The sequence below is a fragment of the Gopherus flavomarginatus genome, chromosome 3 (genome assembly GCF_025201925.1).
Source record: "Gopherus flavomarginatus isolate rGopFla2 chromosome 3, rGopFla2.mat.asm, whole genome shotgun sequence".
NCBI lineage: Eukaryota > Metazoa > Chordata > Testudines > Testudinidae > Gopherus > Gopherus flavomarginatus.
The window spans coordinates 89,820,013-89,845,155 of NC_066619.1; the positions used below are offsets into that span (position 1 = coordinate 89,820,013).

The 25,143-nt window shown below is 46.2% G+C and overlaps 1 protein-coding gene across 15 annotated transcripts in view; it reads right to left on the reverse strand.

The window, feature by feature from the left end:
• AOPEP (aminopeptidase O (putative)) overlaps positions 1 to 25,143 on the reverse strand; it is a 365,070-nt gene that overhangs the window by 94,709 nt on the left and 245,218 nt on the right. For all 15 annotated transcript variants that reach the window (XM_050945697.1, XM_050945698.1, XM_050945696.1 and 12 more), the window contains 2 exons: positions 7,593 to 7,655; positions 6,821 to 6,904 (listed from right to left, as the gene is read on the reverse strand). In XM_050945697.1, the coding sequence (XP_050801654.1) occupies positions 6,821 to 6,904; positions 7,593 to 7,655 (147 nt within the window). The remainder of the gene's footprint in view (positions 1 to 6,820; positions 6,905 to 7,592; positions 7,656 to 25,143) is intronic.

The following is a 25,143-nucleotide window of genomic DNA, read 5'->3' on the forward strand; positions in this document are numbered from 1 at the left end:
GATATGTGCCTCTTTCAACACATTTTTGTTTTATTAATGAGGTTTTGTAACCCTTTGGCACTTAAAAAACTTAAAACCACAACTCATATATTAAAACAGTTAAGGGACTCATTTCTTCTCTTTCAGCCATTAACAATAAATGCAAAATGGAGTAAAGGATGAGAAAGCTACAACAGTTATCACCATCAGCACATATTCAGGTTTTACTTTTATTAGAAACATAATCAACTGTTTCAACCTAGTCAGTTTTGCTCAGATTATTAGGGTTTGAAATGTTGCTGATCATTATTACAGCAAAAAGAGAATGAAAGATCAATAAAATAAAAATAACAAAAAAATAAAAGATTGTAACGTATTTAGTAACCAGCAGGAATTGCTTTACACAGATGAAAACAAGGATTTATGAAATTATTTTGCAAAAGTTGACTTATCCCTCAGTCTCAACAGAAGAAAAACTAAAAACACTATGAAAAAACAAGGGAAACTCAACTTAGACAATTGGGATAATTAAGCCTCCTTTAAATATTGTAAATGTATATATTTTTATTTCAGTGCCTTTCAAAAATCATTGCTTATTTACTCCATTTTAATGCACTGATTCTACTATTCATAAGCTGTTCACTTTCCAAAAGGAGTTTACATACTTCATTTTCAATATTGAACTCCAGCTATCAGTGGCACCACTGATGCTGAAATTTAGGGACAATGTACATGCAGAATTTAACTAGCCTACTAATAAAGAGGTTTTTTCCCTTTCATCTCCCCTGTAGATGCAGATCACATGCATATGACGACACTACTAGTCTGACTTCAATGCTGTTTTCTTCTGTATAGTACTTAGAATTGGCAAGAGTAGTGGACTTCATCTCCAAACAGGCACAGCCCAAAATAATAATATTTATCACTTCCATCAGACTTTTCACATTCAAAGCACATTACAATATTAACTAATTATGAACTTTTTTTTTGAGTCCTGTCTCACCCTCCTTATTTCATCTCACCACTTTCCCATGAAAATATTGCTCTGCTGTGCACATGCCTGTACTAATCTGTTGGATCTGCTCCACTGCCCATTGATTAGAATAAGAGACAGCAAAATCGTAACATCTAATGAGAGAAGGGGGGAAGGGTGTCAGAACAGGTGAGAGGAGGAAACTGAAGGGGAAGGAGGAGGAGGATGACATCACAGGACCAAAGGGGAGTGGCAAAGGACTAGCACTGATAGCGGGAAAAAAGGCAGGAAAGGCAAAGAACTCAAGACAAGACATAAAAAGGCAAAAAAGGGGACCAGAAGTAAATGGAGAAAATATAAATAGTGGCACAGGACACTGAAAAGGAAGAAGAGTAAAGAGATGATAGGAAAGATATAAAGAGGATTAAAAAAAGAACTAGAGGAGGTGAAAATATTGCACAAATGGTAAAACATTAGACAAAAGGGTCTCTGAGCAAAGAGAAGAGCAAGAACAAGAGCGAAACAAAAAGGATGCAAGACCTGAAGAAAACCAATGAAATGTAACATTAAAGGCTTGTCTACGCTTACACTTTATAGCGCTCTAACTTGCTGGGTCAGGGGTGTGAAAAATCACTCCCTTGAGCACAGCAAGTCTGAGCACTTTAAAGTGCTAGTCAGGGCCGGCGCAAGGATGTTTCACGCCCTAGGCGAAACTTCCACCTTGTCCCCGCCCTGCACCCTGAGAAGCACCCCCTATAGCAGCTCCCCCTCTCCGCTCTGAGGCACGCCGCCCACCCCAGCTCACCCGTTCCACGCATGAGCATGAGCACTCCAAGCACGCCGTCACTGCTTCACTTCTCCCGCCTCCTAGGCTTGCGGAGCCTAAGCTGATTGGTGCCGCAAGACTGGGAGGCAGGAGAAGTGAAGCAGCTCACCTCTGCCCCACCTCCTCACTGAGCATGCCATGGCTGCTTCACTTCTCCCGCCTCCCAGGCTTGCGGCGCCAATCAGCTTAGGCGCCGCAAGCCTGGGAGGCGAGAGAAGTGAAGTGGCCACGGCGTACTCGGGGAGGAGGCAGGGCAGGGGTGAGCTGGGGCGGGGAGCTCCCCTGCGTGCTGCCCCCCACCCCTTACTTGCTGCAGGCGGCCTTCCCTGTACTCCCTTGCCCCAGCTCCCTCTGCCTAAATGCCGGCAGCGACTGGGCCGGCTGAAGATCCAGCCGCCGCGGTTGCTGCCGAAGAAAATGGCGCCCCCCCAAATCCTAGCGCCCTAGGCGACCGTCTAGGTCGCCTAAAGGATTGCACCGGCCCTGGTGCTAGTATAGACAGGCTTCGAGCGCTCTGAGCCGTGCTCTCAGCGCTCGGAGCTAATCCCCTCATGGAGGTGGATTACTAGGAGCACAGGTCTCCCAGCGCTTGTGCGCAAACAGACTCACACTTCAAAGCGCTGCTGTGGGAGCATTCCCACGGCAGCACTTTGAAGTTTCCAGTGTAGACATACCCTAAGATAGTACAAGAAGGTGGATGGGAAGCGGGAAAGAGAGAACTTTCAATTATTACTCGGGGAGCTGGCTCTCACCTAGAGTAACTCATTATGTTGCCTTGATCCATTGTGAGCTGCTCCACTGTGGAGAGCAGCACCACAGCTCTAGACGAGCTTCCCCACTGTTTTGCAGTCCACTTAATTGCAGTAGTTTCTACAGCCCATATTTGTTATTTTCAAACATTCATTTAAAAAATATTTATAGCCAGTGCCTGAAAACTTAGCTCTTTAAAATGTAGTTTGGTGCTTAATTACTGCAACTCACTGCCAGTTTTCAACAATTCCTTAACTTTTCTTTTTCCCTTATTCCACAAAGACTGTAAGAACAAGCAGCTGCTTTGATTTTGTGGTGTCACATATGAGTTGGTAACGATAAAGCTACTCATCCAGTAGAGGAAATGTGATTATCCTATTACAATTATAAGAAATGAAAGTGATGGGACAGTCAGACAGCATAGATTTAAAAGTTTAGAAGTTACATTAAAAAGTTTAGTTGTACGCTCTGACTGATATGCAAGATCAATATGTACTTCATTTTCAAATGCTGGTGAAATACATTCAGTAACTGTTTTAACTACACTTGTGACACATACATAACCAGCCAGTAGTCAGAGCCCTTATTTCCCTCCTCCATTCCAGGCTCATTACACCTCCATCTTTCTTCAAGGCTCCCACCCTCCAGGGCCAGCTCTAGCCACCAGCGCTTCAAGCATGTGCTGGGGGTGGTACTTTCCAAGGGGTGGCACTCCGCCACCCTCACCCCCACCCCCTTTTTTTTTTGCTTGGGGCAGCAAAAAGCCAGGAGCTGGCCCTGGCCAGAGCCCCCCCGCTGGAGAGCCAGAGCATTGTCCGCTGGAGCGGAGCCAGGCTGCAGCAGCGAGAGGGGCTCCCGGAGTGTGTGAGGAGCTGGGGAGGGAGGGAAGCAGGGCCTGGATTGCAGGGAGGGAGAGGTCCTACTGCCACCACCACTGCTGCTCTGAGTCTTCCCAGGGCGGCACAGCGTTTCCCAAGTAGGCTGTGCAGGGCGCTGCCAGGCTGGGCAGGGGGCGCAGATCCAGGCTCGTGCACTGATGGAACGAGTGGCTGGGCAGCCCAAGCTGCCAGGGAGCTGCTGTCACCCCCTCCTGCCCCCGCCTCAGCCCCATGCTGCTTGCCCCAGGCCCCCACAGCGCCAGGGGCAGGGAGAGGCAGAGCCTGGCTCCGAGAGGGACAGCGGGGTATAAAGCCCCCCTGGGGGGCCCCCGCAGCTCAGGCACCTGGGGGTCAGTGTCCATCCTCTCGGCTCTGCCTGCACAGGGTTGGGGAAGCAGCTGTCAGAGCCTGCCCCTCTCAGCCCTTGCACCCCCCCCATCCCGCTCGCAGCCTCTTCACTTGTACCTCGCCCGATCGCTCCTTCGCTGCACCCCTTCCCCTTGTACTCTCCCTTCACCCGCACCTCTCCCCTTGTACCCTCCTCCAGCACTCTCCTCCCTCACCTCCCCTTCCCCAGCACCTCTTCTCCCGCAACCCTCCTGATACCCCCTCTCCTCCTCCAACCTCCTCCACGAGAACATCACACCCTGCTTCTCTGCCAGTGTAGAACCCTCAAACACCCGCACACCCGCTCCTCTGCCTGAACCCTCACTAGATCCCCATCCCTTTCTGGGGGTTAGTCCCTATGCTTTCAATGTGCATTTGGAGCACTAAAGATGAGGTTAGGAGAGATGGGGGGGTGAGATTTCTACTAAAGTGAAATAAAAATAGGAGAAACAGTTTGATCCCCACTGCAAGTGTAAACGGAGACTGCTGTGGTGAACAAGGTGGTCACGTTTGGCAGCGTGGGGGAAGCCCAGGGCTGGAGTGGCAGGGGGTGTGGGTGGGGGAGGAGAGAGAGCCCAGGGCTTGGGCAGCAGGGGGACAGCCAAACATTTTTTTGCTTGGGGTAGCAAAAAACCTAGATCCGGCCCTGCCACCCTCTACACTGAACTTTTTCCCATGGTAGGAAATATTACTTAAACTCATTTGAAACTGTTTCTAATATGGTTTGGCCTGCCAGAATGGACATGGCCAAAAGTCTAGAACACGGTTTTAATATAGTTTGGCCAAATTTTGTGGGAAACTATTTTAGCTTGGACCAAGTTTAAACTCAGTTCCTTAACACAATATAGCTGCGACCAGAGTCTCAAAGAATCCCTTTTGTCCTCTTTAAGTTCAACCTTGCAGCCACTACCCTTCTGGCTGAAAAGTAGATGGGACTCCACCCTCCAGGCCTTGTGGAGGCTGTTCTTGCATCAAACAGAGGGTCACTGAAAAACGCTTCTTTTCTTCTCTTGGGGCTAAGTATGCTAACTCTACAGCACTTTGAATTTCTGCTGGCCATGGGAAGGATGGACCAGGAATCACTAGTATTTATGTACATAGGAAGAGAGTGGTACATTTCCAGTTACTTTTGTTTCAAATGTCAATTCTCTTTTACTTATAATGACAATTCAAAACCACAACAAAACTAGCAATTCTTTGAATTATTTTTACATCTACTATTTTAAAACGGTGCTTGATTTTTATAAGCACTTCTCGCATTCCTAAGGGCTTGTTTACACATAAATGTTGTACTGCTTAACTACAGAAGTATTGTTAAAGCAGGACATGCTCTCTTGTGTTAAAGGAACTACAGCGATATAAATGGTTTATACTGATAAAGCTTATTCATGTACAGTTTCATTTATACAGATGTATCTGCGTCCTGCTAGGATTTGTATCAGTTTTACTATTTTGGTTTAAAAAAAAAACAAACACTCCACATCCCTCATCGAAATTGTTATAGCAGTGTAAAATCTGTGCATAGACCAGGCCTAATTCTACCTGGAAAACATGGTTTTGCTCAAGTTATTACTTTCACATCATGGCATATCATTTTATAAAACTTTTTACTCTCATAAAAAGTCACTGTGTAAACCTGAAATCATACCTGGAACACACAAAACCACTCTAAATATGCACATTTTTTCATTACACACACACACACACACACACACACACACACACACACACACACACACCCCCCTCACGTAAATGTGCAGTATGATTGGAAATTAAATATTTGGCAGAACAACTTATTGATATTTCCTTTTAGATCAGAAGCTTGTAAATTATAGGTTCACAGACTAATCCATACAAATGCATGCATTATTGCTTTACTATATAGTGGATCCCCAGTTACAAAATACATTAATTTATTCATTTTTCTCCAATTCATTTTGAAATGACCAAATTGCATCCTTTAGTTCACCATGAAGCTGGTATATCACCCACACACAATAATGTACTTCGCAGACATTTGTTAAATACGGCAATGCCCATACTAAGGCAACACATCCCAGTAGTTGGCAGTCATGCTATCAACAAGAATTTGGCTACAGAATCAGAAATGATTCATCATACATTCTAGAAGCATTGTAGAAGCAGCAAAATAACATACTGCTATTTTGATCCTTTAAAGCTAACAAGGATTTTAAAATAATAATAAAACAAAAAGACAGACAATAATTCCAAAGCAAGAAAAAAAACATTTTCTTGGTTCTGGTTACTCATTTCTAAATTAATTTTTATGCATTATTGCTTTGTGTTCTAGATAGCAATTAAAAAAACAGCAAAGAAGAGCTATTGAATAGAAAAGTCAGCTTGTTACTTATTTACACTGTAAATTAAATGTTTAAAATTATAGTAGCTTTACAGCAAAATTCTTTACCCAAAATCACAGGGTTAAGAATCTTTGGAATTAGTTTAGAACATACTAAGTTAAGAAACAAAACAAAAACACCCTTTTGTAAAGAATTTTTAGGAGCCAAGCCAGTGCAATCATGTTTTCAGGAATCCCTCTCCACTACAACTGGAAGACGCTTTCAAACCACACATTAAAAAAAATGTGTTACCAATGTAGTCATAACATTTATTTCTGTACATCTTGTACTTGTCTAAGTGCCACTGACACCCACTACGTTTTCTATTAACCCGCTCTCAAGAGTGAAAAACAATGTTTTTCAGTTAATTGTAGTTTAACATGTCTTTTCATTGGCAAACAAATGTTACAGTAACTGTCCATAACCTTTCGAGTGTTATCTTTCTTCCTCAAAATGCCTTTCGCTCTCTTTATTAAATATGAATTTAGTTTCTCTGCATAGCAAACACACAGACGTTCAAACTTTATCAATTCATGGTGTTCTTGTCTGTTTAGTCAGCATAGTAGAAGAATATTATTCTTTGAATGTTTTAAAGCGTGTCCCTTGAAAACGTTTAGGATGTACTTCCTTTTATTCCATCACATATATGCACATCAGGAACTCTCACCTTTTGGAAAGTCACTTCATCCTGCCTTCGTTTCCTCTTGCTCCTTTTTCTGGCTCTCTGGTTTACTTGAATCCATTTTGTGACCTGCAGTTCAAAACCATAGCGCTTTTTTAAGAGGAAGATGCGACCTGAGTGCAGCTACCCAGCATGAGTAAGAAACTATAAACAGACTGAAGACATATTTTTCCATTGCTTCATTGGAAAGAAATTAAAAAAACAAAACAAAAAAACCCCACACCACTTTTCCAGTCTAGAAGGACATGCTCTTAAGTAATCCAGTTAGACACTTGTGCATATTCAAAGTGGGTTTTTTCCCCTTCATCTTATGCAGCATATTTTCCTTTTTGCTCTCTGTTTAAACAAGCTTTGTTCAGTTTAAGTTTTTTAGCATAAAGAAAGCATGGTTGGTGCCAAGTGGAAAGTTATCATCGGTGTGCAAAAATCCTAGGGAAAGTCTCTACTCTCTATTTCTTACAACCTGGCTTCAGATAACAGATTTATTTTCAGCCACCCACTCAACTGTTCTTCCTGAACAGCAATGAATGTTTTAAATGACCAGGTAGTTATTATTTAATAAATATTAATACACCTTAGATATTTATAAACACGTTTATATTCACCTTTTATAAACATTAATTATTTTAAAAGTAACACAGGAAGAGGTAATCAGGTGGGAAACCTGGCAGGAGGCAGCTTTGCAAGGACAGAGGTGAGAAGAGAAAACAGTAAACACAAATAATTAAGAACTGCAAAATGAAAGCGTTCTCCTCACCTCATCATTCACTTGCTGGACTAATCGACACTGGTCCCAAGTCTGACACTCTTCCAGCAAAGGCTAAAAGGGAAACAAAGTGCATGTTTATCCAGGTTTTTGAGATTGCTGCTTGTAAATAGGCTTCACTTTTTCCTGCTCCCCCTCTCTCCAAATACAGCCTCCCTGATCTGATGCAAAACTTTAATCTCTTTGATTTCCCCCTGCACAGAAAAACACAGGCTTTCTCCTCACAGACACTTAATTTGGGGGGGGGCGGGGGGGGCTAAGAGAGTGGGTTTACCTTGATATGACATCCGCACTGAGATCCCACTTCTCTTCAGCAGCTCCCCCCCCCCCGCTTGCTGCTTCCCACGGCACACGCGGCCGGCATTTGTTATTTTGCTGTGGCTGCTGTCGCTCTGGTGAGTAGCACTGGCCAGTCTGTTTTGCATGTATTTTGTATTGTCCCTCTCTTGTTTGCGATGCATCCCCAGGCTGAGGGTGTGAGCCCTGCCTGCCTCTTTCAACGGAGCAGCACTAGAGACCTCCTTAGGAAATGAAACACCTAAGGGGGTGCCGGTGCCCCTGCCCCTCCTCCCCCTGTATTCCAGCCTCCGAGAGCTGAGACGGAGAGGAGGAGCCTGCCTTAAAGGTATAGAGACTGGAGTACGCCGTTATCCCATCACATAAAGGTGTGGAGAGATGCACAGCTGTTAATTTGTCCAGCACTATGGCACCACAATTTGACTGCTCCCTATGGAAACCTTTCCCTCCATAGAATATTTAAATGGTAAATTCACTATAGTGTCCTAAGCATCTCCAGGACCTTTTGGATTCAAACTCCAGGATAAAGGATCATATATCTTAGTAATGGATCTGGGTATATGCATATGGGTGCAGAGTCAAACTTCCTTAACGTTATATGGGGTGTTGATATTGGGTGATCTGGTTTAGCTCATTATAAAGACACGCTCTGAGTCACGATTTCTGGATCCAGATCCAAACTATCGCAGCATTCTGCTGGCATTCAGAACGGGTGTTGCAGTTCAACCCATTAGAGAGACAGAACCAATTTTCCCAAACATTTGGAGCCAGATCTGAACTACCTCAACATTTTTTGGGGTGGAAGAATCTCAGATGCAGTGCTTCAGTTTGGACTGCTTCCTATCCTATTCCAGCAGAAGGTTTTCAGGTATTCTCTTCTCTGACCACCGAATGCCACAATTTCAACATTTAGAAATATAATTTCTTTGTCAAACATTAAGGTCCCCAAATATTGTTCTTATAGATAGAGAAACTCTCTAATGGCCTTATCTCGAGGAACAGATTAGGACTCTATTAAATATTTAAGATAATTTTTCAATCATTTTCTTTGACCTCAAAGGAATCCAAAATTATGTCAGGTGACTCCCTTGGAGACTGAAGTGTATTTTTAAAGCAAGATCTGAGTTCCCTTTTTGCTTACAATCCTTCCATAGTATTAGTCATATCAAAGCACAGCAAACTCCTCCTTTAGGTCCCAATTCAGCCAATCATCTCTACCTCAGCAAAGATCTCAAGCAGATAGTTAAATTATGCATGGAATTTAACCACATATTTAGGTGCTTTGCTAAATAGGGATGGACTTAAGCACATGCTTAAATGTTTTGCTGAACTGGTATCTTTAAGTCCAGTGTGAATTCTGAGGAAAGGCAAAATCAAGCAACTTGGGCCAGAGAAAATACTGAAAATTCACAAGTTGGGATTTTGTTTATGCTTTCATAATTTTCAGTGTTAAATACAACATGCACAAAAGGGCAAATTGGTAAATTAATCACATCTGGTTCAATCAAAAAGATCTTGGAAAGGTATTTTCAATCTTTTAAAAATATTTTTTACTTAGTGATATGTATAACAATTCCTTGAAAGCTTGAAATAGAAATCTGTGCTTTCTGAAAAGAAAAAGGAGCATCAAAGCATTTGTTTTAGCAAACCCTCCCACATATAGAATTAGATGGACTCTGCAAACAGATGTAAGTACAGTAAGACAGGTCAAATTAGTGCCTACTAAATCTTGACAGTATCCCTTTAACTTTATCACTTTCCTTTAAAAAAAAAAAAAAGTCTGTCCTACCCTTTTTACTTTATTGCCACAACATCCTTCTTTCAAGATCAAAAGCTTCAGATCAAAGCCAAGATCAAACTCCATACTTTAAATAGAAGCAACTTTGCCATGAAGTATTACATAAAGAAGAACTTCTTAGAAGAGATATCACAGTGGAAAATCTTATTTCAGCCCTTTTTTTCACACTCACAACAGGGCTCCTTAAAAAGTGAATTGACGTAGCATTTCTGTTTTGTAAAAATACAACAGATCTGCCACTCTGAAAGCTGCCAAAAAGTAACTCTTTAGCTTCCTGTGCATTCAAATGGAGAAAGAATATTACATTGTGATTCAAAAAGAGAATGATCAAAAACATAAATGTAAACAAAGGAAAATATGTTCCTGGCATAAGTGCAACCACTTAAAATATTCAACAACCTTAGATCAGTTTCTGAGTTAGATCATCCCCTCCCACAGAGAAAGTTCTGGGAAGACAAGTGTCACAGGCATCAAGAAACTGAAGTTGTTCAAACAATCACACCGTCTTCCCCACCATATGAGAGAGATTCTAAAGAAGTGGATTTGCAGAGGAGACAAATCTCCCAAACGTGTAGATCCTGGAGATCCACCAGGAGGAATAACCCTAGACATGCAAAGTCATGCAGGATGGCTCCCCTCTGCCCCCTAATGGCTGCACAGCCATTTAGGGGAATTCAACAGGAATTGTTGTTATTATTTGTATTGCACTAGCACCTGGAGGGCCGAATAAGAAGTTGGGGTCCCATTGTGCTAGGTGCTGTACATAGCATAACTCAAGTAGCCCCTACCCCAACAAGCTTGCAATCTAAGCATAAGATAACAGACAACACATCAGTATAACAAACAGAAAGACAAGCACAAGGTAGCTGTAAGAAGATTATGATGAGAGTAATAAGCAATGGTCACAGCACACCAGCTTTCTAGTCAACCATTAACTAGACTTAATGGTGCTTCAGACAGATTTAACTCCTTATCAGACTTGGAAAGATAGTGTGGTGGTGAACAGCTTGCCACCTGCTCTACTCCTTCATACCCCCACAATCCCATGTAGCTCCAGTGGAGGAGCTTCCACAAGATCCCAAAGAAAGAGAATTATTATTATTATTGTGGTAGCACATAGGAGCCCCAGTCATGGACCTGGATCCAACTAGGTTCTGTTACATACACAGTACAAAAAGGAAGAGGTACCAGGGCTCCAGCAATTAGGTGCCAGGGCTCAAGCAATTTATTTTACTTTCAAAACTGATGCTGCAAGCCCCAAGATGCCACGGCCATGAACTGCGAAGCTTAAAGGTGCCACGGCTCAGCCCTGGCAAACCCTGGCACAAATTAAACACTGTCCTTGCTCCAAAGACAGACCAATTCTGCAGACTTCCACCTACCCCTTTGCTGTGCCTCACAAAACTGACCTGCAATTTCTGAACTCCCTCCACCATCAGAAATGAAGGGGACAATCCAGTCCTATGTTTCATTTTTCAATTAGAAGGAAATACTCTCAGATCCCAAGCAGAGCTGTCCTACAGAATGAGAAGATTTGACACAATTACCCACCCATTTAAAAGCATGCTAGAATCCTTTGCACTTTCAGCAGTATGATGAAAGCATAATTGGATTTTGATATACATGGGTAGAGATGCAGCATTAAACCAACTGGGTGCAAAATGTCCCTAATATTCTGAAGCCTCCTGACAGCTGGTGGCTTGGCTTAAAAAACAGTGCTTAAAACCAGGCCTAAATCTACGCATAAAATGTACATTCAGGATGGTTTAGAACACTATAGGATACATCTGTATTGCAGAGGTTTGCTTAACTTTAAATGAAGATGGAGGAACTTGCTTTGAACTGTTCTAGCTGTGATTGCTACTAATGACATTTTCTGGATCAATAGAAGACTTTCATTGGCATGTACTTCCCTTTACATATTGTAACCACACTGTCTCCAGCTTCCACTTGTCTAGGATCTGTGATGCAGAAACATTCAATATTGATAAACTATGAAGGTCATCCTATCTAAGGTGAACTCCATTTAAATGCTTTCTGACTTGTCAACGCTCTTTAGAAACTAGAAGACGTGGGTTGGAAAAGAACTGAAGAGAGAAGTGTAAAACTGTTTCCTGTAAATGAATTTCAGAAGATCTTCTGCAAAGTGGAAGAAAGAGACAGGTGGACTATTGAGTCCGACCTTCCAGCCTTATCTCTGGAGACCTGAGGTCTGATTTTCCTCTCAATTACCCCAATTCTTTATCAGCATTACAAATGCTCACAAGTACATTATACATACAGTTATAAGCAGGTAAATAGATAAAGCTATAGCACATATACAGAAGAGACAGAAAGAGCTGTAAAGGTTTTAGCATCATAATTCTGCAATGGCATCTATACTTTCAAGAGGATCTTGGTGAGATGCCCTGTAAGCTTGGAAGACATTTGGCTTCATCCTCCTAAAAAAGACGGTTACTCACCTTTGTAACTGTTGTTTTTCGAGATGTGTTGCTCATATCCACTCCAGTTAGGTGTGTGCGCCGCTCATGCACGTTCGTCGGAAAACTTTTACCCTAGCAACTCAGTGGGCCGGCAGGTCGCCCCCTAGAGTGGCGCCGTCATGGTGCTCGATATATACCCCTGCCGGCCCACCCGCTCCTCAGTTCCTTCTTGCCGGCTACTCCGACAGTGGGGAAGGAGGGCGGGTGTGGAATGGATATGAGCAACACATCTCGAAGAACAACAGTTACAAAGGTGAGTAACCGTCTTTTCTTCTTCGAGTGATTGCTCATATCCATTCCAGTTAGGTGAATCCCAAGCCTTACATAGGCGGTGGGGTCGGAGTGAAATGTGGCAGAATGAAGAGTGCTGAGCCAGAGGCTACAGCATCTCTTGACTGTTGAACCAGGGCATACTGCAAAGCAAAGGTATGGACCGAGGACCAACGGAGCTGCGCGACAGATCTCGTGGGTAGGAACACGAGCCAGCAAGGCGGCAGATGAAGCCTGAGCCCTGGTAGAATGCACGGATGTGGCTTGGGGAAATATGAGCCAAATCATAACAAGTGCAGATGTACGCCATCACCCAACATGAGATCCTCTGAGAGGAAAACAAGCAAGCCTTCCCTTTGGTCTGCTACCGTGACAGAGCTGGGGCACCTTACGAAATGGTTCTGTCAGCGCAATATAAATGCGAGCACTCTACAGATGTCCAGGGAATGCAATTGTTGCGCCCATTGCGTTGAGCTGTGGGTAACATGAAAGGCCGAAACCACCTTAGGGAGGAAAGCCGGGTGTGGTCATAACTGCACCTTGTCTTTGTGAAACCTAGTGTACGGCAGAACCACCGTAAGAGCTCTGAGCTCGGAAACTCGTCTGGCCGATGTAACAGCTACGAGGAAAGTTGTCGTCCAAGACAGGTATAGCAGAGGGCCGGTCGCGAACGGCTCGAATGGGGGAGACATAAGTCTGGTTAAAACTAGGTTGAGGTCCCAGGTTGGGGCTGGGCGGCGCACCCGACGGTGCAAGCGCTCCAAGCCCTTGAGGGACCTCGAACCCATAGAGTGTGAGAACACGGAACGTCCACCTTAGCCTGGCTGGAAGGTAGAGATGGCTGCCAAATGTACCCGCAGCGATGATACTGCCAGGTCCTGCCGCTGAAGGCCAGAGGCAGGCCAAATAGAGGGGATCGAGACCTCAGTAGGAGCAAGATCGAGCGTATTGCACCTGTAGAAGAAAGGCATCCACTCGGCCAGGTACGTTGACCAGGTGGAAGGCTTCCTGCCACCCCGGCTCAGTTACGCAGCAGCCACACCGTGAGGCGAAGAGGCTGCAGGTCCGGGTGACGAAGCCTGTCGTGGCCCTGAGTGATGAGGTCTGGGTGGGGTGGCAGGGTAATTGGGTTGGTTATTGACAGGTCGAGCAACGTGGTATATCAGTGCTGCCTGGACCACGCTGGAGTGATCATGATGATGCGCGCTCTGCCCCTGCGGAGTTTGAGTAGGACCTAATGAACCAGTGGGAACAGTGGGAAGGCATAAAGGAGTTGGCCTTTCCACGGCATCAGGAATGCGTCCAAGATCGATCCCGAGGAGAGGCCTTGGAAGGAGCAGAACATCTGGCATTTTCTGCTCTCGCGGTGAGCGAACAGGTCTATGTGAGGAAAAAATTCCACTTCCGGAAAGCAGAACGCCTCACATGGGGCAGAGTGACCACTCGTAAGACAGGAAAGACCTGCTGAGTCAAAGCGCCAAGGCGTTCCGAACGCCTGGGAGAAAGGACATCACCAGCTCCATCGAGTGGGCCATGCAAAAGTCCCAGAAATGGATGGCCTCCTGACAAAAGGGGGGTGAGGACCATGTCCCTCCCTGGTTATTTATGAAGCACATGGCCATTGCGTTGGCTGTAAACACCGAGATACCACGGCCTCGGAGCTGCCGCTGGAACCCCTGGCACGCCAGGAGGACTACCCTCATTTTTGGGGCATTGATGTGGAATGCCAGCTCCCAAGAAGACCAAAGGCCTTAAGCTTGGAGGTGACCATGAGCACTCGAGCAGAGAGATGACGCGTCCGTCGTCAGGGGCAGTGAGGGCTGGGGCGGATGGAACCGCATCCCTGCCCACACCAGGGAGGGAGTTAGCCACCACTCTAGGGAGCCTAAGGTGCTCGAGGGAACGGTGACTACCATGACCATTGGTTCCCTGTCCGGGCGGTACGCCGAGGTGAGCCGGACTTGGAGAGGACGGAGGCGGAGCTTGGCGTGTTTGGTTACAAACTTGCGGGCAGCCATGGACCCAGGAGACTGAGACAAGTGAGAGGCGAGGTCGTTGGGAAAGTCTGCAGACCTCGGATGATTATTGCCATCGCCTAAAACCGCGGCTGTGGTAAGCAGGCTCCGGCTAGATCGGAGACCAGGATAGCCCCTAGGAAGTCCAACCTCTGCGTGGGAACCAGAGTGGATTGCTCTATAGTAATCATCAGGCCTAGACCTGTGAATAAGACCGTGACGATGACCACGTGCTGAGTGGTTTGTGTCTCGGAGTCTCCTTGGATAAGCGAATCGTCCAGATATGGAAAACGCATATCCGACATCAGCGAAGGTAGGCGGCGACTATGGCCATACACTTGGACAATACCCGTGGGGCTGTAGAAAGGCCAAACAGCAGGACCGTAAACCAGAAGTACTGACGGTTGGCTAGAAAGCGGAGGTATCTCCTGTGCGGAGGGAAGATGGCGATGTGAAAGTACGCGTCCTTCATATCGAGGGCGGCATAGCAGTCCCCAGGAGGCAAGGATGGGATAATGGTTCCCAGGGATACCATGCGGAACTCCAACCTTATCCTAAACTGGTTGAGACGGCGCAGGACTAGGAAGGTCTGAGACCTCCATTCGAGTGGGGGACTAGGGCATAACGGGAGTAAAACCCCTTGCCCCTTTCGTCCGTCGGCGTCTGCACCTCTTGTACGAGGAAATGCTCGTGAGAGGGTTCCCTGAAGGGGGACAGGGTTGGAACAAATTAGAGGTGGTATCCATGCTCCACCGTGCGCAGGACCCAGCGATCTGAAATTAACTGGGGCCACGCCAGGAGAGAGCGGAATTGGGATCCCGGCCTGTGACTGGTACACCGCCCTCAGGCGCACCTTGGAAGGTTCGTCTTTGGTCCCAGTGGTAATTGCGAGGGACCTTGACCTTGGCTCTTTAGGGGTCCTGACGTTTGTCTGCGACCACCTTGGCCTCGCCTTTTGCCAAAGTCCTGTCTCTGGCTAGGCACAGAGTATGGCGGCTGGGGACAGAAAGGCCTGCATTTGGTCGCTGGCATATGCATGCTGAGAGAGCGCATTAGGACCCTGTTGTCCATCAGGCTTCGCAGCCTGGGGCTGTCTTTGCTGCGAAGAGGCCTTTACCAACAAAGGGTAAGTCCTGAATGGCATACTGCAGCTCCGGCCGGAGGTTTGAAACCTGAAGCCATGAGATGCACCTCATGGCGACACCAAAGGCCAGAGTCCTGGCTGCAGAGTCTGCTGCGTCCAACGAGGCCTGGAGGGACGCTCTGGGTACCTTTTTCCCCCGTCCTCCAAGACGGCAGCGAACTCTTGGCGGGAGTTTTGAGGGAGAAACTCCATAAACTAAACTACCTTCACCCAGGTGCTATAATTATAGCAGCTAAGCAAGGCTTGTTGCTTTGCTACCCAGAGCTGCAGGGCCTCTGCAGAGCACACCTGGCGGCCAAGTAGGTTCATTCGCCAAGCCTCCTTCGGTTTCGGGGCTGGCGCCCGCTGGCCATGCCAATACCTTTCCTTAACAGACTGAAAGACTAATGAACAGAGAGGAGAGCGGACAGACGAGTAGTCGTACCCCTTAGAGGGCACCATACCGGGTCCTCTACCTCTGGGACCTCCTCCACCTCAGGTTGTCAGGGGGCGTATCAGAATCGTGGTCCTGAGCATAAGATCTGCGCATGTGGGATGACACGGATGCGTGTCTGGATGGCCATGGAGGTACTAAAAAAAAAAGGCATGGGCAGAGTCTCTGACTCTATCTGACCTTGCCCAACTCGGCACCGGGGACCGGCACCGGGGACCGGCACCGGTACCTGGAACGAGATCCAGACCTGCAACCAGAACGGTGCCGGGAGGTCGACCGAGATCTCGAGGCTCGGGGAGAGGCTACGGGAGTCACGGTACCTGTCTCGGTGCCGGGAGTCAGAACGGTGCCGATAGTAGCGGGTCGGCGAACGGGATACCGACCGGCGTGGCGAGTGCGACCAGTACCGATGAGGAAAACAGCACCGGGACTGCAAGTGGTGTCGGGCGTGCCGACAGGATCTGGAGCGTCTGCGGGACCGTGATCATGAATGGTGCCGCTCTGCTGTGCTGACAGAGGACGGTCATATGAAGAGACTGTATTACCCGCACCGGCGGTGCCGGGGTCAGGCAGCATCGACTCTGTCATGGCAATGAGATCCCTCGCCATTGGTAATGTCTCCGGCGTGGAGGGAACAGCAGGCTCAACCACAGTGCATACTGGGGAGCTGTCAGGCACCGGATTCGACGGCCCTTGTGGGACCGGGATCGACGGTGCCGACGTCGTCGGTGCCTCGGTAGGTGTCGGTGCCGGGCGACCCGACTTAGACAAGCTCTCTGGCTGCGGTGCCGTTGGCACGGAAGCAGCAGGAGCAGTAAGCTCAACCACGGCGCATGCCGGGGAGCTGTCAGGCACCGGATTCGACGGCCCTTGTGGGACCGGGATCGACGGTGCCGACGTCGTCGGTGCCTCAGCAGGTGTCGGTGCCGGGCGATCCGACTTAGACGAGCTCTCTGGCTGCGGTGCCGTTGGCACGGAAGCAGCAGGAGCAGGGGGCTCAACCACGGCGCATGCCGGGGAGCCGTCAGGCACCGGATTCAATGGCCCTGTGGGACTGGAATCGACGGTGCCGATGTCTTCGGTGCCTCAGCAGGTGTCGGTGCCAGGCGATCCAACTTAGACGAGCTCTCTGGCTGCGGTGCCGTTGGCACGGAAGCAGCAGGAGCAGTTGCTCAACCACGGCGCGTGCCGGGGAGCTGTCAGGCACCGGATTCGACGGCCCTTGTGGGACCGGGATCGACGGTGCCGATGTCATCAGTGCCTCTGCAGGTGTCGGTGCCGGGCGATCCGACTTAGACAAGCTCTCTGGCTGCGATGCGTGTGGCACGGAAGCAGCAGGAGCAGGGGGCTCAACCACGGTGCATGCCGGGGAGCCGTCAGGCACCAGCGGGAATTGTAGGCTTTCTCGACCTCGGAGGAAGGGAGCGGTGCCGAGTCGACTTCAGTGCCGGCGACGGCCGGCGACGAAAGGCCTTGGTAGTACCGGCGGGGTCCGGTGCCTAGGAGGCGCTTCTGCCAGCCGCTTGATCATCGCTCGGCGCCAAAGGTGGAGGGGTAAGTGAAAGTCCCGCTCCTTCTTGTTCTCGGCTTAAAAGCCTTACAAATGGGGCACTTAGCTGTCAAGTGTGATTCCCTGAGGCATTTCAAACAGGAGTCATGTGGATCTCCCGTCGGCATCGGCTTCTGGCATGCCGAGCCCATTTTAAAACCCGGTGAGCCGTGCATGGGCTCCGGCACCGGGTGCAGGGAAGGGGCTACTTCCTGAACCCCGCTAACTATTACTAAACTAACTATGTTAGCAAAGAAAAAACGTATAACTATACAAATATATATATAAAAGGATTATAATGTAACTATATACGAGAACTACGAGTAGCTAGGGAAGTGGAGGTCAGCTAAGCCGCGCTCCACTGTTCCAACGACCGACACGGGCGGTAAGAAGGAACTGAGGAGCGGGTGGGCTGGCAGGGGTATATATCGAGCACCATGACGGCGCTAATCTAGGGGGCGACCTGCCGGCCCACTGAGTTGCTAGGGTAAAAGTTTTCCGACGAATGTGCACGCGTGGCGCACACACCTAACTGGAATGGATATGAGCAATCACTCGAAGAAGAACACAAGATTTTGCATCCCTCGGTAGGATTCACAATATAATACCAATACATCATTGAACTTCCAATTTTGTTCAAGTTCTGTGGAAGTAGAACTTTACTGTCCTGACTGCATTTAAAGGGTGAAATCCTGGTTTCAATGAAGTCATAGATGTTTTTTCATCGACGTCAGTGGAGTCAGGATTTCACCCCAAGTCTGTAATTGTTTTTCCAAGGCATGAATGGATTTGAGACAAAAAAAAAAGACAGACATTTTGACTAATTTGAAGTGGAAGATTAATTTCTCTTAAGAACAAAGGCAAGCTGTGGCCTCAGTACCAGCTGGCGTGGACTTCAGGCTCCTTGATGGAAAAAAGGCCTAACATTCACTAACTCTCTACTCTAACTCTCATGATAGCCAAAACAAAAGCAAACTTTAGATTCAGAAAATACAAGGGATCCTTTACCCAATGGCTCACAATAGTAGTTTCAAATACTAAATTGAGGCTCCAGTGTTCCACTGGGCATTGGATTTAAGGGCTTTGAAACCATGTTGCTTTCAGAATTTGGGAGATGTGACTGAAGCAGCAGGCTAGAACTGGAAAGGATGGGATGAATGATATTCTTGGGCTGAGACTTCCAATGAACTACAGCTCAGACCATTATAAAAATCAAAATGAAGGAAGTTCAGAATATTTTATGTGGACTGTCTTGGGGAGTTCAACTTTGACCTCATGCACCAAACATACCATGTCCTCCAAGTGTCCCTGTAAGCTTTGCTGGTGGAAGGTTTTCAGTATTTGAGATCAAGTAGCTCTTGAGCATATCCATATTCTGGGCGATATGATTGTCCAGATTCCATGCAGGGAGCTCAGATATAAACACCTGTGCCCTTCAAGAGACTCTTTGTCGTTGCTCTCTCCCACTGCTAGCATGATGTGACCAGTATCCTCCCTTGTGCACATTCCTATGTACATGTACCACTTTCAGGCCAGACTTGCTTTTCCTGAAAATCCTTCTTCCTGTGCACTCATCTGAGAAGAAAGACAGAAGCCTGACAAAGCAGACAATGTTGTGGATGTATTTTCAAAACCCCTTCTAGAACACTCAGATCACCACCTTTGAAAATTCCCCTCCATATCAGTGTTACAAGCCACTTTATTAGTAGCCAGGCCATCTGAGAGAGTGTTCCCAGGTAGGGATGAATCGTAGAATATCAGGGTTGGAAGGGACCTCAGGAGGTCATCTAGTCCAACCCCCTGCTCAAAGCAGGACCAATCCCCAGATAGATTTTTGCCCCAAATCCCTAAATGGCCCCATCAAGGATTAAACTCACAACCCTGCTCAAACCACTGAGCTATCCCTCCCCCATGGATTGACATGTCTGCCTACTGAGCAATTAATCCAAGACCAGATTCATAGCCTGATGGGGAAAAAAATTCTTGGCCATCTATGAGACAGATGAGAACTGTACTTAATGTGGCCTGTAATAGTAGTTTATAAAATGCTTGCATACCCTTCTCTCCTGAGCTTCATCAAGTTCCCTTACTACCAGAAGGGTAGGTGTATACACGTATTGGAGTTTCTCTGGAGTGGATGGAAAAGGCATTCCTTGTTAACATATCATGAGTGGCAGAGTATCAGCTTCCTAATCAGGTGCAAGGAAAAGATACCTAGCTCTAATTTACCCTCTCAGAAGAAAATATGATCAATTGCTCACTAGTGAAAAGATTCTTCATAAAGGTCTGACATAGGTTGTTTTGGTTTGTCTGGGATCGCGCTCCCTCCCAATAGGCAAGTAGAAGCAGGAATATCAAGGCCTGGTTGACTATATGAATCAGTATCTCCCTTTAGGATACCAGGACTCTGAGAATCCTTAGTATATTCAGGACTGTTCAAGGTGCCACTACACATGATCTGTAACTGGAGAGAATGAGTTATCTGAGTATGAAGTTGTGTTTCAGTGACTTTGATAAGAGGCATGGACTCAGTTGCTGGAATCCCTTGCTAACTAGGTGTTAATCTTGGATTGAATCCAGGCCAGATGAGTCTAGGTGCTGTCTAACCACTGGATGTGGTGTCACAGACCTGTACCCTTGCTTTTATTGGGCTTTCAAGAAGCCTTTTGTGAAAGCATACCATCAAAGCTACAATTGCAATTGCAGGTATGAGAACCAACATTAAAAGCATGGTCCAACTGAACACCTGCTGGCTCTCACATATCATTTGTGCCAGCCTCCAAATCCAGAGGGATAGGACTTGCTGAGGGCTTCTGTATAATGTAATTCTCTAGAGGGGACAAACTGGGACTTGGAATACTTCATCATGTACCTTAGGGACTGCCAATTCCCTGGTGTCGATGCAGATTGTTCTCTGGATATCCAGAGTGATGTCACAGATATATCAAATGGCCAATTTAGGGAACAAATTCCCTTTTTGCTTGTGGTGGTAAACTAGGACAAATGGTTGAGTTTTTCAAAAAAAAAACCACACAGTAATGAGGTCAAAACGGCAAGAAACAAAACTGGAAATATGGTTCTTCTGCCATGATTTGGGGTTCTGGTGTTTGGGAAGTCTTCCGATGTGCCAGTAGCCTTCAGCAGAGCCCAGAGAGTAGAGCGCTGAGTAGAGCTCATTGCTTTCCTCTAGAAGAGAAAGATGATTCCCAGGCGGACCATTGTGATTTTTAATGTGACCATCTGTGGAAATTAGGTCCACAATTTCAGGATGGTCATGCAGTCTTCTGAAATCCTACTATCCAGAAGTAACTTGAATCCTGATATTGAACAGCCCAGAGAACAAAGACTAGGGCTCATGTGTCTGAAGTGACTCGGGTCCTAATTAAAAATCTTTGTGGTTCCATCCAACAGTGAGATCCTGGTAGGCAACAGACAGTGGCTGCTTGGCCAACATTTTCTAGGACTTTCAAATCTGTCTGTTTCTTGGAACCTGCTGCAAAAGCTAAGGACCACTCAACTTACACTGAGTAGCACTGAGCACCTGAGCAGCAGATACTGGACAGCCCTGAAGCCATCATTGCTTTGAAAGCTGGTCTAGAAAAAACAACATCTTTCCTCTTCCTCTACAGTGAAGGGATGGAACACAAACTGGAAAAATATGAAGCAGACTCCATCTCTTTCACTATCTGCAAAGACGCCTACACATGCTACACTAAAGAGATTCTTTTTGATGTAGGATAGGACTTGAAGCCTTAATGCTCTCTTGAAGGAGTTCAGAAACCTGGCAATGGTAGCCATAAAGAAACTTGGTCCAGACAGAAGCCTCCTTCCACATCTCATCTAGCCCTGTGGCCACAAAGACCTGTTAGCCCAGATGTTACTATGACCTGGTAAAGCCATGCATTCAAAATGAAATCTAGCAAACAAAGTTCAGGGTAATATAACACAACACTGTGCAAAACATCTGTTTTCTCTCTAGGCACCACAAAATAAGGGAGATGGGAGAGAACTGCTAGCAGCCTCTTGGGGAGACTATCCCTTCCTACAGGGAGTCACTGTCTCCTGTGGAGATGTATTTATCATTAAAATAATCCCATGTTTTCTCTATGAATAGAAGTTGTCATCCCTTGAATCACTAGCCTGACTATAGAGCACTGTACAAAGTAGTGCCTAAGGAGAATCCTGGAAAGATCTTGACACTGACTGCATCAAAACTGTTGCAATCAGGGACACTGAGAAGACTAGTATCAAGGCCAGTGTATTATACACAGGAGGAGTTCACTCTCAAGAAGCAGACACCACCCTCAGCACAACAGCATTCCAACTTCATCACGATTCTGAGGTATCTTGGCACAGAGTGTGAACCGAGCATTAAAACCAACACTGAGAACTTCAAGGCAGCTCCTCCAGTGGCCAGAGCATTAAAAGGGACTCTCTCTCCTAAAAAAGCTAATGTGGTTGTGGGATGCATCAGGCGAGGTATTTCCAGTAAAGATAAGGAGGTGTTAGTACCATTATACAAGGCACTGGTGAGACCTCATCTGGAATATTGTGTGCAGTTCTGATCTCCCATGTTTAAGAAGGATGAATTCAAACTGGAACAGGTACAGAGAAGGGCTAGTAGGATGATCTGAGGAATGGAAAACCTGTCTTATGAAAAGAGACTCAAAGAGCTTGGCTTGTTTAGCCTAACCAAAAGAAGGCTGAGGGGAGATATGATTGCTCTTTATAAATATATCAGAGGGATAAATATCAGGGAGGGAGAGGACTTACTTAAGCTTAGTACCAATGTGGACACAAGAACAAATGGATATAAACTGGACACTAGGAATTTTAGACTTGAAATTAGATGAAGGTTTCTAACCATTAGAGGAGTGAAGTTCTGGAACAGCCTTCTAAGGGGAGTAGTGGGGGCAAAAGACATATCTGGCTTCAAGCCTAAGCTTGATAAGTTTATGGAGGGGATGGTATGATGGGATAGCCTAACTTTGGCAATTAATTCATCTTTGATTATTAGCAAGTTAATATGCCCGATGGTCTGTGATGGGATGTTAGATGGGGTGGGATCTGAGTCACTGCAGAGAATTCTTTCCTGGGTGCTGGCTGGGGAGTCTTGCCCACATGCTCAGGGTTTAACTGATCGCCATATTTGGCGTAGGAAAGGAATTTTCCTCCAGGGCAGATTGGCAGAGGCCCTGGAGGTTTTTCGCCTTCCTCTGCAGCGAGGGGCACTGGTCATTTGCTGGGGGATTCTCTGCACCTTGAGGTCTTTAAACCACAATTTGAGGATTTCAATAACTCAGACATAGGTTAGGGGTTTGTTACAGGAGTGGGTAGTGTAGATTCTGTGGCCTGCATTGTGCAGGAGGTCAGACTAGATGATCATAATGGTCCCTTTTGACCTTAAGTCTATGAGCTCTGAATACAGTGGCAGGTTAATTGATCTCAATGCCAGAATTGTCAGTTTCTGCTGGAAACTCTGAATGAGTTAGCAAGAAGATCAATTGCTGGCTCTCCCATTCATATTAAGTACAGGAAGACCAAATGCAGTAGCAGGTAGAACTCAACAACTGGTCTCTCAGGCCTGATCTACACTGAGGGGAGGGAGGGGGAAGAACCGATCTAAATTATGCAACTTCAGCTACGTGAATAATGTACTCTCTGAGGTGAGTCGACTGCTGCCGATCCCCCGTTGACTCCGCCTGTGCCTCTCGTGGCGGTGGAGTACAAGAGTCGACGGGAGAGTGCTCGGGGATTGATTTATCGCATCTAGACTAGACGTGATAACTCTATCCCCGCTGGATCGATCGCTGCCCACCGATCCGGCAGGTAGTGTAGACATACCCTGAGTGGTGCACTCCATTGAGATGGACAAGTTAGTTAGCAGCTGGCATGGACATCACCACAAGAGATACAGTATAAGTATATGTGTGTGTGTGTATTAGGTATCCTTCCCCTATGTCTTAATTTCTTCCACTTACAGGTATTCCTTGTTAAAAACCTGGAATATTGGGATATTTCCCTCAGGGTTAAACCCTGAAAAATAGACACAAACACACACCTTTTAAATATCCTGGATCACTGGGGATGGATGCCCAGAGCTTTGGGAAGGTAGTGTTTTATTTTCCATACCTACCACTTCTACACCTCTACACTAAAAATAGCTGGCACATTATTTTTTAAAGCAGCTCTTGATTTTTATTATTTTATATGCTGAAACAAATGTCAAAAAAGATGGAAACACTTGAATTATTCTAAACTTGAAAGATTTGGGCTATGTTTGGAGGGCTACTGCTATAATTATCCCAAAAGAAGGCTGTTTGTTTTCAAGGTAACTCACACACTATTTAAGTCCTCTATGAATTGTTTCAGTTGGCCAAGGAAAACAATGGGCAAAGTAAGAATTAATTGGCTGCTAATCTCTGTTTTTCTTAGGATGCTTTTGCAAGCAATGGATTAAAATCAATGTTTAATGTTACACAGTCCCAGCTGCATCCATATTAGGAAAGCCTCAGCTCAAAATCTCTGCAAAAAAGGACCTGTCTTCCCTCTCTTTGCTATGTTTCCACCCCCTGCATATGTAGGTGGGAGAGTGGGAGCTTGGGAATGTGAATTTGATCCAGTACTGATCAGCCAGGCAGCAAACTCTTATTGTTCTTTAGATACCAGACATAACTAGGGATAAGTCCAGTCATTCTGCACATAACACAGCTTTTGTGCTCAGCAGTGCAATTAATAGAAAAAGGAACCACAAAATGCTTTTAGAGCTTTATTAAACTTGTCATAAATAACGTATTCTAATGCACGAACCTTAGGAATTGAGTTCACATTTATATTAGAAATGAGAAAAATATTTAAAGTAAACTTCCTTTTCAGGCCTTTTGCAATTGCTGATTCAGGTTTGTGTACCTTTTTGTTCTCTGTTCTCAGACTCATAGACTTTAAGGTCAGAAGGGACCATTATGATCATCTAGTCTGACCTCCTGCACAATGCAGGCCACAGAATCTAAACCACCCACTCCTGTAACAAACCCCTAACCTATGTCTGAATTACTGAAGTCCTCAAATTGTGGTTTAAAGACCTCAAGGTGCAGAGAATCCTCCAGCAAGTGACCCATGCCCCATGCTGCAGAGGAAGGCAAAAAACCTCCAGGGCCTCTGCCAATCTGCCCTGGAGGAAAATTCCTTCCCGACCCCAAATATGGCGATCAGTTAAACCCTGAGCATGTGGGCAAGACTCCCCAACCAGCACCCAGGAAAGAATTCTCTGTAGTAACTCAGATCCCACCCCATCTAACATCCCATCACAGACCACTGGGCATATTTACCTGCTAATAATCAAAGATATATACACCTCTACCCTAATATAACGGAACCTAAATGAGAATATAACAAGAATTCGGATATAACGTGGTAAAGCAGCGCTCCAGGGGGGCGAGGCTGCGCGTTCTGGTGGATCAAAGCAAGTTCGATATAATGCAGTTCCACCTATAACGTGGTAAGATTTTTTGGCTCTGGAGGACAGTGTTATATCGGGGTGGAGGTGTATTATA